The sequence below is a fragment of the Pteronotus mesoamericanus genome, unplaced genomic scaffold (genome assembly GCF_021234165.1).
Source record: "Pteronotus mesoamericanus isolate MK-2021 breed Mesoamerican mustached bat unplaced genomic scaffold, CSHL_Meso_final scaffold_118, whole genome shotgun sequence".
NCBI classification, from domain to species: Eukaryota; Metazoa; Chordata; class Mammalia; order Chiroptera; family Mormoopidae; genus Pteronotus; species Pteronotus mesoamericanus.
In genome coordinates this window covers 12,669,797-12,685,138 of record NW_026555301.1, presented here as the reverse complement: position 1 = coordinate 12,685,138, position 15,342 = coordinate 12,669,797, and the positions used below count along the sequence as shown (strand labels likewise).

At 40.4% G+C, this 15,342-nt stretch overlaps 1 protein-coding gene across 2 annotated transcripts in view; it reads left to right on the top strand.

Annotated features, from left to right (window-relative positions):
- The window catches only part of PTPRM (protein tyrosine phosphatase receptor type M), an 820,882-nt gene that overhangs the window by 720,365 nt on the left and 85,175 nt on the right, over nucleotides 1–15,342 (top strand). For both annotated transcript variants that reach the window (XM_054587385.1, XM_054587386.1), the window contains 2 exons: nucleotides 5,405–5,481; nucleotides 9,311–9,347. In XM_054587385.1, coding sequence (XP_054443360.1) covers nucleotides 5,405–5,481; nucleotides 9,311–9,347 — 114 coding nt within the window. The remainder of the gene's footprint in view (nucleotides 1–5,404; nucleotides 5,482–9,310; nucleotides 9,348–15,342) is intronic.

Below are 15,342 nucleotides of genomic sequence, written 5' to 3'. Positions count from 1 at the left end.
CATGCACATTAAATAAAAATTGTGAACTAATGAAAACTTGTGAAAAATTGCCCAGAACCTCACCAACCAAATTCAAACCCTGCTAACTTTTTTTTCTGTTTCCATCAAGCATCTTTTTGTTCTAAGCTTTGAAGTTGATGGCTTTATTTTTTTTAAATAAAGATAGGTCTTTTGTTTTCTTTCTGATTAATAAGTTAGCATAAACTGTGTAGACAATTGTAGTACACGTAATCACAAAGGTGAAAGTTAAACATCACTCCAAATTTTACCACCCAGAAGAAACCCCATTCTTTCAGTTATCCTACCATGCACTCATACACACATATACAAATACATGTAAACAGACTCTTACGAGACATGCTGCTTTGTAACCTGCTCTACTTCACTCTACAATATATCACAGGGCTCTTTCCAAGTAAATACAGGGTAATTCTTTTTAACCCTTTTTAATGACTCTATCATACCGTTGTTTTATTAGACCACTGATGATCAGTTCTCTGTTGATATCATTGAATGGTTTAAACTACATGATGATAGAATAAATCCTGTTCTAGAAAAGAAGATCTCAGCATGGATTCACTAGAGAGGGAGGAGTCTAGAGGTAGACTAAAATAGTCCAGGTGAAAAATTACCAGGTCTTGAATGAAGTCATTGGCAGTAATAATACAAGTCACAGCTCACTTTTATTTAATTCTTACTATGTACCACACATTTTTATCACTGAAAGAAAAAATACCCCATAAACCTCATTTCAATAATTCTTAAACATATCTACTAAGTACACATGAATAATGTAGGACTGTTGTCCTTTAATAGCAAGCTACAGAGCCACTGCCACGTCTGCCTTTATTTCATCAGGGAAAGGGGACCAGCCCAGCAGAGCAACTCCGGGGTGCCCTCAGTCTGCAAGTCCAGGAGAGGCCCTTCTGGCCTTTGAAAGTGCCTTTTCCAAGGATATCTGGGGCTAGTGGGGAACACGAAGAGGTGTTCTACAATGGAAGGATGGAGAGATTGGACTCTCAGTGTTTTAAACATTGTGGTAAAATACATATAACATAAAACTTATCCTTGTAAGCATTTTTAGGTGTATAGTTCAGTAGCATTAAGTTCATCCATACTATTGTGCAAATAACCACCGTTGGGAACCGTCCCACCTGGTTTCAGGGACTGTAGCCTCACCAACAGGCAAGAGGGCCCCAAGGCTGGAGCTGAGCAAGAAGGCCTTGGGAAAATAGACGACTGAGGAGACAAAACCTGTCCCCCGGCAGAGGCACAGCCCCTGCCTCCCTCACATCACTCTGCTTGGCCCTGAGGATGGCTGGTTAGTCAATGACGGGTAAGACCCCTCAATGGCAGGGACAACCTAAGACAGGCACAGTCACATAGAGGCCATCAGGGAAGGACTTGGGGGACACAGAGAAGAGGCAAAGGACCGTCACCCCTTGGCTTTGTCATGGCCAAAGTCCTCATTCTATCTGAAAGAAGTCTCCTTATCTCTTGGCTGCTCTGCTCCACCCACCTGGCTCAGGCTTGTAACAATACAAGAGGCAGGTACAGCCCTAAACTGGATCAGGTGGTCCAGGGACAATTAGGCCTGGAAAAGAAATCCATTAAATCCTATGAAACTTACTTTGCTAAGAGTGCCCTCAAGTTAATGAGTACTGATGTTTGGGGTCAGGCATAGAATGTGATCAGTTTCCCAGATTTCAGGGCCAAATGGGCACCACCCTGTCTACCAGACCCTGACCTGAGGCAAATCTCTTGTGTTCCTTCGATTGTTATCTATGATCTTTATCTGTTTTCAGTAAACATAGCCTTTTGACATTGATGGATGAGCTTTGCATCCTTGCTGTATACCCCTGTGCATATTGTTCTCAATATAAGCCACTTCGAGAGAAGGGCTCGGGGCATTCTCCACTAGAGAGAATCATCACCCCCTTTTCCTGGCGGACTGAGAAGTGTCTGGAACAACTTATTTTATTTTCACTACCTGTGGTGACCCAGGGGGACTCTGTGGGAATAGGGTAACCCCATCACACCACCATCCATCTCCAGAATTTTTCATCTTCCCAAACTGAGACTGTACCCATTAAACAACAACTCACTATTACCCCTCCTTCCAGCCTTGGCACCCAGTGTTCTGCTGTCTGTCTCTGTGAATCTCATTACTCTAGGTACCTCAGATGAGGGATATTATAGTGCTTGTCCTTTTATGACTAGCTTACTTAGCATAATGGCCTCAGTGTGAGCTCTTTTATTTTTAGATAGTGAAATATCGGTACAGAGAGAGGTATATAACATCCATATACAGTTTAATAGATTGTTGTAAAACAAACACTCTTAAACCAATAACCAAGTCCACAGCAGGACCCTTGCCAACACTTCGGAAACCCCGAGTGAAACTCACCTGGTCCCTGCTTGCCCCTTCTAACACTGGATTCATGACTGTCAGGATGTCCTATTCATGAGCGTGGGAAGAGTTAAGAACTGTGTGCTCACTTACTGAGTGTTAGGCAGGAGCGCTGCGAACGGCAGTGCCAGCCGGGCTGGGATTGGGCTCTGTGGCCTGGTGAAAGGTGCTCTTGGGGAAATGGAGGATGGGTACTATGTGGTCTCTGACCACAGAGGTTATAAGCTAGTAGAATCAACTTTAAATAAAGAGAAGATACTGCTCTGCATATAAAGAAAAATAAAAAGTCTCAGTGTGCTCAGGAAACATGCTGTACATGTGTCTTGCTCCAACATCAAGGGAGTGGAACAATTAAATTTGGAGAGGTGGCAGCCAAATTTTAAAAAATTGAGGGGTTTTTGAATGAACAGTAGGAGATGATGGGGAAACTATTTCAAAGACGCTGTTTATGGGAGATGAGAGAGCAGTCTTGTCAGAGATTGAAGTCCCTAATGAGAACATTCCTGAACAATTTGAGAAGCGCAAGGGTGGTAAATCATGGGGAATGGGTGACATCTATCCCAAAGGTCTAAGAGAAATAAACTGTGATGGGGGATTTGGACAAGAAGGTGCAATAGATCCTAACACAGCCCTGCTTCTAAAGATTGGGAGGCTCTAATGCAATGCCTGCCTTTTAAAAAAACTGCCCAAGGAAAGTCAAGGAGTACAGGGAGCTAAACCTAATCTCCCTCTAGAGGAGCTGACTAAAAGCCTGATGTGTATAGAATGGCCATGATTCAGTTCTATTGTAGCATCCTTCATGCGGGAGGCTCAAGTGGCTTTACCAGAAGAATTGCTTATAGCTCTACTCTGAAATAGCTGTGTGTGTGCACCGGCTCTCCTAACAAATACAAAAGCCATAACAATCCACACATACCCTGTGTCTCAGTGACTTACCTCCCCCATACCATGAGCAATCTTTGGACAGGGAACCTGAGGTTTTAAGCAAAATGTCTTCTAGGAAACTAGTTCTTAAAGCAGGTCACCAGGAGAAAAATTTTGACTGCATATGCATCCATTGCTAAGTTACTATTGTCTGTCTGGGCATCAAGTATAAAGATAGTGAGAAGAAAAATGTTGTGTCTCTTATGCAGCACATGAAAATAGCAACAACTGACCTTCATCCATCACTTACTACATGTTGGGCTTTAATCTAATCTCTTTCTGTGTTTTACTATAATGTTCACAATAATCCCATGAGGTAGGCACTGTTCACCCTCACTGTATAGATAAGGAAACTAAAGCACAGAGAGACAGAGAGATTAAACAACTTGTGCAGAATCACAGGCGGGAGGTTCTAACCTGCACACCAACCCCAGTGCTCACACACATAAACACTCCTCATATTATCCTTTGAGCAGAGCAGGAAGACATGTTTTATTCCAGGTTTCTCTCCTTATCTGACCCACTTTGTCACCACAGTACAGGTAAACTTATTGAGCCCTGACTAATTATTAGGCACGGACATGACATAATATGACTGTCAAAGATAAATTGAAGTGAAAAGACCCATCAATGAAGGAAGGTTAGAAAATTGACATAATTTCCTTCTAATTTCCTCCTTGGAAACAAACAGAACATTCATCCACAGGGGTTGAACTTGAAGTACCATTATGAATTGTTGACCTTTACCCATTAGTATTCCAAGCCAAGGAACAGGTCCAAATCAACCCTTTCCTCTAGTGGTTGTGGATAAAATGGTCTGTCACTTGCAAACCTCCTGGCTCATACCTTCAACTGGGGTGTCATTTCTCAACTGCTAATCCAAGTAAATTGTTGAAAAGAGTTAGCAGCTGAGAGGCAGGCCCTTCCACTGGCCCAGGACCACTGGCAGTGAAGATTGGCAGACTGTGTCTCGTATGCCACTGCTCAGAAGCCGTAGTGCTTCCCTTCCACAGGAGCTGACTTTTATTTGTTCTAAATAATGGATTTAGGTGTAAACTTTAATTGGAAGGAAGTACCCCTCTGCTAAAAAACAGCATTCATTTAGGAAAATACCTTTTAAATCACATATTTTTTTCAATAGAATTGAATCAAAGGGTCACTTTTTATTCATTTAAAAAAATTAGGGGGCAAGGGGACCAACTATATTCTAGGCCTTAATCTAGAGGTCAGAAGTAGAGCAATGAGAAAAACAGGAAACCCCCTGCCTTGTAAGGTTTTCTGAACTTTTCTTCCTAAAATATATATTTTTAAGGAAATAATTGAGGTATCTCAATGGTATTTGTGGAGAAAATTTTTCATTACGAAAAAAATTTAAATATAGCTAACTAATACTACAAACACAACCCTATACAGCATTTGCTGCATGTCAGACAACATGCTTTTAACAATCTATGTTTCATTTCATCCTTAAAACAGCATGTGTTGTTATTCCCTTCTGCAGATGTGTTGCTCAGGCCTGCTGGCATAATTGACTGGCAGGTACTCACATAACTGATGGGAGACAGCCTTGCTCTCCCTGCCTCTGCCCTCAGGTGCAGAAGGAGGGCTCAGAGAAATCAGAGATGATGACTGAGGTTAGAACCACGTCCGCATCTCCCAGAAGGCTGGGCTGTGGTTTATAACCATCATTTGTCAAGGTGGATGTCATAGGCAACCTTCAAAATCTCAGGGCTTGTGTGTGATTTAGTGAAGTTACTAAACTTTCAATCCAAGAAATAATTCCATTGTGATTCACAGGATTCTTATGTAGAAGTTCCAAACCGCTGCCAACTCTACACATCTGTAAATGATCAAAGGATAAGTGAATGAGCTTTACTGTGAAATGCAAAGAATTATAAATTCTTACCAGTCTTAATAGAAAAATAGGAAGTATGGAAACTGTATAGTATTTAATTCTTTATCTTTAAAGCAGAATAGATGTGGATGATCTCTATGTAATGTGCTTATATTCTGGGGCTCTGACATCTTAACAGATTGCTTTTGTTAATTGTTTTTCTTTTTTTTTTTCAGATGACCATTCCCGTGTGAGGCTGCAGACCATAGAAGGAGACACCAACTCAGACTACATCAATGGAAATTATATCGATGTATGTACCTTGAAACTGTCAGTAAGCCCAACTGTTCTGATACATACCACATGGTGTATCTGCCACAAGACTGGTGGGCACATGTTGGTCTAGCACCAGAAGCAAACACATTAACATTGCACCATACACCATAGAACTTTAGAGTGGTGATATAGACACTCTTTTCTCAAGTCAGCTTATTTGCTGGTAACTCCTCTGTAACATTCAGTGCTTTTTTGCCATCCCTTTCTATGTGGTCTCAAAAATGCTATTTCCATTTTTTGTCAACAGCTTTGATTATTCAATGTGTTAAAAATCTGTTTGCATATTAATAAGACAAAACTCTCTAATTCCTAATTCAATGATTTGACATCTCTTGTCATCACTGCACTTTCAAGTTGCCTTCAAAGTAGTCTGCAGCTGTTAACCAGAACTTCTAATGCATGCAAGACATGCCATTAAATATGCAGGCAGTTTAATTATTGAAGACTGCTTCTTTGTTCATTCTGCATCATCTTAACTTAATGTCTTACATTAGAATAAATTCTTTAGGAGACAGCATGTTTTCAGTTGAAAGAATGAATGAAATCAAAAGTAGACTAAAAATCAAGGGAAAGTTACTGTTACCTCTATGGCCCAAGTGTTTACATTAAACAGAGTTCAGCTTTCTTACACTTCTCAAGCTCTTCTCTGCTTGGCTGTCACACTATTTCCTAGTCCACTGATACTTTCATGGACAGGTTTCATATTTGTGTGTATATATATTCTTTTATTTTCTTGTTTGGGTATTACTCAGATTCCACTAAAAGTCCTAGCATCTCAATCTCTTAAGATTTATCTAAAAATAACTATACCATTGTAATTTTTACTGTTATTTGGATAGGGTTGACAGTTTGATTATAGATTTGAGTATGGGCCTTGAAGATTATTTGAAGAATAATTCATATCTCATTTCTGAAGTGAAGATCCCTATACAATTTTGATAATGACCAAAAACATACTCAACCCAAGTTAGATTTTTTTTTTTAGTAAAGTACATTGAGCTTATTCTTTTATTCAGTAAATGTTTAGTGAGTATTTTACATGAGTACTCAGAGGTGTGCAAGACATGTTACCTTCTCCCCAAGGCCTCACAATATAGAAGATGAAGTAGGAAACATCTTCTTAACAGCACCCCTTCTTTTGGGATATTCCAAGGGAATCCTCTTCATGCTCCAAATTCAGCTCCTACAACCTCCTACTGGGACTTTGAGCACAGGGACAATGTCCTACTCATCTTTGTATTTCCTGCACATACTACATGCTCGAAATATTGTAAACACTTAAGAAGTGTTTGATGAATCTGACTGAAGAAGTAACTGTGATCAGATTAGGCATTGTAGTGAAGGTAATTTGAACTAAGCTTTAAAAAAATGGGTGGGTAGCAATACAGAGGAAGAAAGACATGAAGATAATGAAAATACAAGGTTAATTCTAATTTTAACATAGAAAAGAGTCAGTATTCAGGGCCCCTTTATTCACTTAGTTAATAAGATTTTATTGAGCATCTATTATATGTCAGTTACTTGTTCTAAGTCCTGGAGTTATAACTGTGAACAGTTCGTAGCAAAAACAAAATAAAACAAAAAACTTTGACCAAATGGAGCTGATGAGCCAATCAAGAGAAAGAGACAATAAATGAAATAAGTCAGTTAATTCTATAGGGTATATCGATGGTAGTATGAGCTGTGCAGAAAACAAAAGCCATAAAGAGGGAACAGTGAACGGCTGGAGTCAGCTCCACTAAGAAGGTACATTTGAGCAAAGAAGATGAAGGATTGAGCCATGTAGACATCTGGGAGAAGAGCATTCCAGGCTGAGAAACAGCCGTGGAGGATGCCTGGCAAATGTGAAGGAAAACAAGCTGGAGAGCGTTGGTGGAGCAGTGTGAATGGGAAGAGAGTCGTAGGTGATTAGGTGAGAGAGGCCGTGGGGCCAGGTAATGGAATCAGTCATAAGGATTTTGGTTTTTACTCTGAGATTGGTGGTCATAAGAGGGATTTGAATGGAGGAGTGACATGATCTAGTAACTGAGAGGAGAATGAACTGTAGATGGGCAAGAGTTGAAGCAAGGAGACCTGCTAGATGGCTATGGAAGCAATCAGAGAGGGGAGATCGTGGGTTGGCCGAGTGGTGGCACTGGAGGGTTGAGAAATGGTAGGACCCTGGATTTATGCTAAAAGTAGAGACAGTGGATTTTCTGGCAGATTGGCTATGGAGTGTCGAAGGAACAGAGGGGTCAGGATGTTTTCACAAGAAGGAGTTACAATTATCTGAGAAGACGACTGTGGGTAGAGCTGATCCAGGTAGGAGGAAGGGAGGATATTAGTTCAGTTTTAGATGTGTTAAGTTTTAAATAAATATTAGTCATCCAAGTGTTGAGTAGGCAACTGATATCACCTCAAGATTCCAGGGGAAAGACCCAGACTGGAAGTAAGAATGCAGGACTCACAATATGCAAATAGTACTGAAGGCCATAAGACTGGAGGAGATCAACAAGTGTGGACAGAGGAAAGAGTCCAAGAACTGGGCACTCCAACATCAACATCAAGGTGAAGGGAAGGAACCAACAAAGGATTGAGCAAGCACACCCGGGGAGGTAGGCAGGAAGAAGACCAGGAAAGTGTAATATCCCGGAAGCCAATGAAGAAAATATTTCAAGTGGATTAATGAGTTCATGTTGCTGATAGGTTAAGTAGAAGGGACTGAAAAATGACCATTGTGTTTAGCAGTATAGGTTATTCATGGACTGTGTGGATTATTTCAATTTAACAAATGAGTTCCTCCTACCCCCTAGCACCTTGCTAGCACTGACATACAAGGTGAATGAGTCAGACCAGGGCCTTACCTTGTGGAGCTTATCAGCTGTAGCAAGAAATGAGGGATCATCTAAATAATCCTATTTAATCTGTGTCACAATTCTATATTTGAGACCTTGTCAGCTATACTAAAAAATGTGTTTGCTTTTGTTGTTCGTTATTGTCAAATTTTTTAAGAGCAAAAAAGTTTAACAGATACACATTTAAATTGTCTTTAAAAATTCTTTGTTTCCTCTTCAAGTTTCCTTAGTCTGTTTTCCATGTGGCTTTGGGCACAGTGTTTTGGGTCATCTCAGGGGACAGAAATGGAAAGTACTAAGGTCCGTGATGATACTATGTTACCTGTGTGTAATTCTCTTTAAATTGACTTTACCTTTCCCAGATACTGATTCCACAGTGTTCATTGTTCCCTTTTTACGTGGCTTCAATTTTCATCTTTACCCTTCTTATAGGGTCATGATAAAAATAAGGGGTCTTATAGAATTTCTGCCTCTTGAAATTTCTGGCCTTGCTACAGCATCATGTCATGACATTAGCAGTGTTTAAGAATGATGTTTAGTATTACTATTGATATAACTATCTATACCAATATAACAGAATATGTGTTAAAACCTTGGCACATTGCCAATAACACCCAACCATAAATGAAATTCTATTGTAGATTCCCGGCCTGTTTGTACTGTAATAGGAGTCATAGTCATGCTATTTCAGAGCATCCATAAGTTGTTGGTGTTCTTTGCTCATCTATCATCTCATAGCCAGTGTACAATTCAGTTACCCATGACCCCTCTGCAAGCATCAGAATTGTATAATATTTGATGCACCTTTGCTTATTAAGAGGAACTCATTAGTACTTGGTCTGATCATTTAACTTTCGAGTGATGCAACTGTTAGCATTTGTAAGTGCATTCATTTTGGCAAACCTACCATGTGACTTCTGTGCTGCTTATTGATTTTAAGTTTGTCACATATTTTTTCTCATTTATTTTTAGGGTTATCATCGACCCAATCATTATATTGCTACCCAAGGTAAGTTTATTTCAGCTTTGATGTCTTTCTTTGGTTATTTGCACATTCTCTATTATTGCATACCTACTTCACCCTCCCTCAGAACGATATTTGCATACTGCGATAGCACCATTCATTGCAGTTCTAGTCACCAATACTTACACCCTGGTTTACCAGCAGAAATTCTGGTACTGCAATGGTTTAGCTAGAACTTCATGTTGAGATCATTAGAAGAATTGTGTTCATCAATTCATTATTGAATCAAATCCGTCTGCTTTAGGAATTAATCTAACATTTGCAAAAAATGTATACATATATATTTATTAAATAAATACTTACCAAATACCCTCTGTGCAAAGCCCGGTGTCAGTTGCTCCTAGAGATGCAAGCTGAATCCAGCGAACTGTCCTTCTCACACTGGTTGTGGTTTAGCGGGGAAGATGTGAGATGACCTATATATTGTATGTATGATACCAATTAAAAACTTGTGTGAGAGGTACATAGAAAATGTTAGGGGAACTTGGAGAAGAAAATATATTTTGGATCACATGAAATGATCCAAAAACAGCTTTGTGGCAGAGGTGAAATTGGGAGAACTTCTAAATGGTAGAAACATCATGAGCAAAGATCTGGATGCAAGAAATTTGTACTCCTCGGTAGAAAACAGATGATGGACCACATTGGCTAAAGGGAAACCAAAATAAATCTATAGGAGTGTGTTGAGGAAGTTCATGGCCTGGTTTTTGTATCATCTTCCCCACCAACTATGAGGCAAGTCATCTATGGAGAATGAGGATCATGGAAATTCAGAGGTTTTCAGGAACAAAACATCATAAAGGATGAGTTAGTGAGTCAATATAAGATGAATTAAAGAAGTGCTGCGAAGCAGAGAGGACCCAGTTAGGGTTAAAAAGCACACATTCTCTCCATTTTATTATTTTATCATTGTTTCCAGTAATGTATTATATCCCAGAAACAGGAGCAGGAAAATCAAAAGGATGTGATCTGGTTAGGGATGGTGGTTAGGGATTAGCCGGGAGCTGTACACAGAAAGTCAAGAAACAAGGGAGTCAAGGATGCCAAGAAAATTGTCATTGGAAGGTCAAGGCTTAATGGTAGAGGGGTCAGAGGTATCGGATAGACCACAAGGAGAGGGAAGGAGGCCAGGTTCAGTTAAAGAGTCATAAATAGAAGAGGTCGTTGTAGTCAGAGAGCAGAATTCCAGTAGAACTTCCAACAGTGGTAGAAATTATCTCTTTCTGTGCTGCCCGATATGGTAACCATTAGCTATATGTGGCTACTTATAGTCAGAAAGTATATACTATGAATGAGGAACTGAATTGTAAGTTTTAATATTGATTTAAATAGTTGCATATAGCTATTCCCTACTGATAATGTACAGCAAAGCTATGAGGCAGAAAACTCTTCAAGTGTGGCTAAAATGGGGATGTAATTGAGTGTTATCCTCCCGGTCCTGGCAGCCTCAGCCAGAACCTGCGTGGCACCATGTCCAGAGTCTTTTGGGGGTGTCCAACCTGCAGCCCATGGGCCGCATGTGGCCCAGGATGACTATGAATGCGGCCCAAATTACACCTTTTCTTTGCTCGTCAGTTTTCATTAGTGTTTGTGTATTTAATGTGTGGCCCCAGACAGCTCTTCTTCTTCCATTGTGGCCCAGAGATGCCAGAAGGTTGGACACCCCTCTACACCAAGTGTAGAGTCCACAGTCGCATGTCACCTCTGACAGACTGTACAGCTATGTCTAGGTAACCTGCTTGACCTCCAGGTGTTTCCTCCTCTGAAATGAAGTCAGTAATGGCTCCTTCCAAGGTAGCTTTGCTACTCAGAAGAAAGGTGGCATGCAGAGTACCCAGCTTGAAACAGGCCCTTTCATATGAGTTGCTAAGGTCTTCAGATCACAAGCTTTTGGTTCAAGCACTTACACCTGAGACACAACAAAAACATGTGCCTAGTCCAATCCTGGTCCAATGCGTACTAAAAGATGCGGACCAACATTGGAGTCTTCAGGAAGTCATCTTCTGCTGACAGATCAGGGTGGTGGTTGCTAAAGGCTGAAGAGGTTGTGGCAATTTCTTAAAATAAGACAGCAATTAAGTTTGCCATATTGATTGACTCTTCCTTTCGTGAACAATTTCTCTGTAGCATGCAATGCTGTCTGATAGCATTTTACCCACAGTAGAACTTCTTTCAAAATTGGAATCACTCACAACCCTGCTGTGATTTATCAACTAAACTTATGTAAAATTCTAAATCCTTTAATGTCATTTTAACAGTCTTTATGTTCACCGGTAGATTCCATCTCAAAAAAACCACTTCCTTGGCTTAATCATAAGAAGCAACCCCTCATTCACTAAAGTCTTCATGAGATTAAAGCAATTCAGTCACATCTTCAGGTTCCACTGATGATGATGCTGATGCTGGTGATGATGCTGATGATGATGATGATGATGTGATGATGATAATGATAATGACTCCCCAAAACAAGTATGGTAGTAACATCAAAGATCATTGATCATAGTTCACCATAAAAAATATAATAATGAAAAAGTTTAAAATGTTGCAAGAATTACCAAAATGTGACACAAAGTGAGCAAACGCTGTTGGAAGAATGAGGCCACTAGACTTGGTTGATGGAGGATTGCCACAAACTTTCAGTTTGTAAGAAACACACCGGGCTGCAAAGCACAGTACAAAAAGGTACACTTGCATAGTATGCTACAAGCCTAATATAACTGATGGTCTCAGATTGCCTGAAGTAAAGATTTCTGATCATCTTTAGTAATTGACATGGACAGGTGCAGCATGTTCATGGGTCACCTTCATTAAAGTAAAAATGCAAACGCTGATTCTAAGAGTCCAACAAAATGGGTGATAAAACTAACAAACAAATTCAGTTTTTAAATCTCTGCTTTTCTCCCCCTCTATTTTGCACTGATATAATTCTTTAAAATCTATTCACAGCAGAAACCCTTGAAACTACATGAATGGTCCAATTTACTGATGACCACTTTTATTCTCAAGACTTCGAAATACACACATTTTCACCAAGTTCCTTCAATACAGGGGGCATGTCGTGAATTTATCTATTCAGTCTCTCCCCCTCCCTCAACTTTATTGATTTTTCTACCAGGAATTGACTTTTACCTTTGATAATAATGGTAATGTTTCTGCAAATTGAAGGTACCACATGGAAGCCAGATCTGTGGCTTTTTTAGTGTGTTCTTCCTGTATCCCCTCCATTTAATTGATTTCCATCTGGCAGCTAATACATTGATGACCCAGTATTCACTTCATCACATCTGCCTAACCAGCCATTAATACAACTGTAACATTCAGGATTTATGATTTGGTGTGCTAGGGATGAAAGGAGAGAAAACATGTCTGTTCTCCATGACCACTCTCAGAGCGAGGGGAGAGCTGGGATTTCAAAAGCATGGTTCACAGTGATGGGCAAATGAGTATGCAGGTGGGTAGGATTGCCCAGAACTTACCATATTTCACAATGGAAAGGTACCCAGATACTACGCAGGGACCATGCAGGCCTCAAGCTGAAGGCACTCATTTAGAACCACTCATCCAAAATGATTCGGGAGAACACCTGCCAGCCACATGATGTGCAAATAAGAGGGCCCTGCAGAAGTATTCTTTTTATTACTATTTAGTTTTATCTTTAAAACTGACTTACTGTTTAGAGAACACAAAAAACATGGTGAAAGTTTGTTATAGAAGGAAAGGTTGTTGTGTAAGTCTGTGATGGGCACAGATGCCCAGCACCGAGTCCCTCTTCCTCACTCCTAAGCTCATCTGTGGGTTGGACACACAGAAACATGGGAGGATCCTGCCAGAGGAACTTGCCTGTAGTTCCTTCAGGGGGAGCAGCTATGCCCCATGAAATCTGAAGGGCACATCGCAGTTGGATGGTGGAGGTCCAGCACTTCACTGGGATTTCCAGGAAGAAGGAGTAGAAGGCATTGGGTCAGGTGGAGGTAAGGAAGGCGGGGCACGTCTTCAGCCAGCCTTGAAGCATGGGCTCCCTGGTCAGAGGCCAGGCCAGTGGGAGGACTGACAAGGTGGGGAGGATCACGCCCTCCTGCAGAGGGTGTGAGGTGGGAAAGGTCTTCACTGCTGTGGCATCTTGAGTCTTCTTAATCACTTGTTGAAATGGATCTTCTCTCAAGAAATTCACATGTACACACACTTTTACATAGATGTTCAGGCATTCACAGGCTTAAGACCCAGCCTGAAAAACTGTGCACCCCAGCTAAAATACCCTGTGTTAGAGAGGCTAAGAACAGAGGACTGAGAGGTAAAGTGAGGACAGGCTTTGATAAGGGATGTTATTTAATGAAAGGCAGGGAGAGAAAAAGGATGTTTCTAAGCCACATAGTGGTGAAAACAGTGATTTAAGTAGATCAATTAGTGTGGAATTATCCTGGACAGAAAACTGGAAAAAAATCAAATAGAAAGTAAATACAGAAAAATCTAGGGTAGAAATGAATAAGTCAGACAATAATAGCAGTGGGCCACTTGTAGGTTTTATTTTACTAAATAATCTAGGTTGCATATGACTAAAATATGTTTTCTAATATTAAATATAGTGTCAAAAATGTTGATTTTAAGTGAGCTTCCTTCTCATTTAATAAAAAATGATAAGTACATTTTCTTTCCATAATGAGTAATTTTGGTTGATATAACACTTTGCTTTCTGAAATTCAGCATTTTTATTTGTCTATTCATTCAGTAAATATCCTGTGCCTATTATGTACTAGGCTTTGTGCTATAACCAATTTAATGTATTTTCTATCCTCTGACTATTTTAGTATTATTCCTCTTATTTCATAAGTAGAAGAGTTGAGACGCATGAGGAGAGAAGCAAGGGTTGAAAACAGAAGTGACATGTAGCTGCGTGCCCACAGTGTGCGGGCGGGGACTCTAGTAATGCATGAGAACATGTGATTCTTGCCCTAAAGAAGAGGCTCAGGCTTGTGTTGCTGCCCATGTATTGCATGCTACCTCTTTCGTGGGCTTTGCAAAGCATGCCCCTCAAAGTCACATGATTAATCTTTAATAAAATGAAATCTAGGATGCAGTCTCTTCCTTCTAAGTGATGATACTCCTTGAAAAAGGAAAATTTTCTATGATACAGTTGTATCTGAAAATACCTCTTAATTAAAATTGTGCTAGATGTCCTCAAATATGACACTAAGCATCCAGGGTCTCCTTGTTCTTACTGAGGCATCTGGGCGCCAGTGTGGACATGCATTAATCCAGGGCTCCAGAAGAGTGCTGCACAGAGCTAATGCTGATGGTGACCAAAAGAGACCCTACATGGCGAGATCAAGGCTGAACTCAGAACTCCAGTCCAGTAGCCAGTACTGTCTAGTTAGCACAGTTCAGACAAAAAAATGTAGTAGATGTCAAGGCACCTATACTCAAGGAGAGTAAAATGCGTGGCTTTTAACAATGTAGAGTAAAAATTGCAACTGTTATGCTGAGAGCCTCTGGATACCCAGTGTCATGTTTCAGGACTTCAAGTCACACTGGCATAGAGCACAGGAACTATATAGAAAACCAGATATGAGATAGTTACTTACAATGAGAAATGTCACTCTCCATCAGACAGAACTGCCCTCAGCCTAGCAAGGACATTCTGTGTCACAGCCCAGCTAAAGAGGAAGATGCCTCTGCAGCATGTTGCCTCTTGACTTAGCGCCAGAAGAACACCAGAGTGAATTCATTGATTCAACAAGTGGCTACTGACTGCCTGGTAGAGAGCTAGCTAGGAGGAGATGCTCAATGAGAACACAAGAATTAGAGAGTGAATGAATGAATGAATGGTGCATTACTGTGTGCCAGACACAAATTAAGCAGTAGAATATTCCAACTAGGCAAAAAGAATACCTCATGTTGGCCCAACAAAGCATCTGCTTACCTGGGTGTATTTGAGGATTGTTATCTCCAGCACCTGTGACTGTTTCTTTTCTAAGTTAAGGGC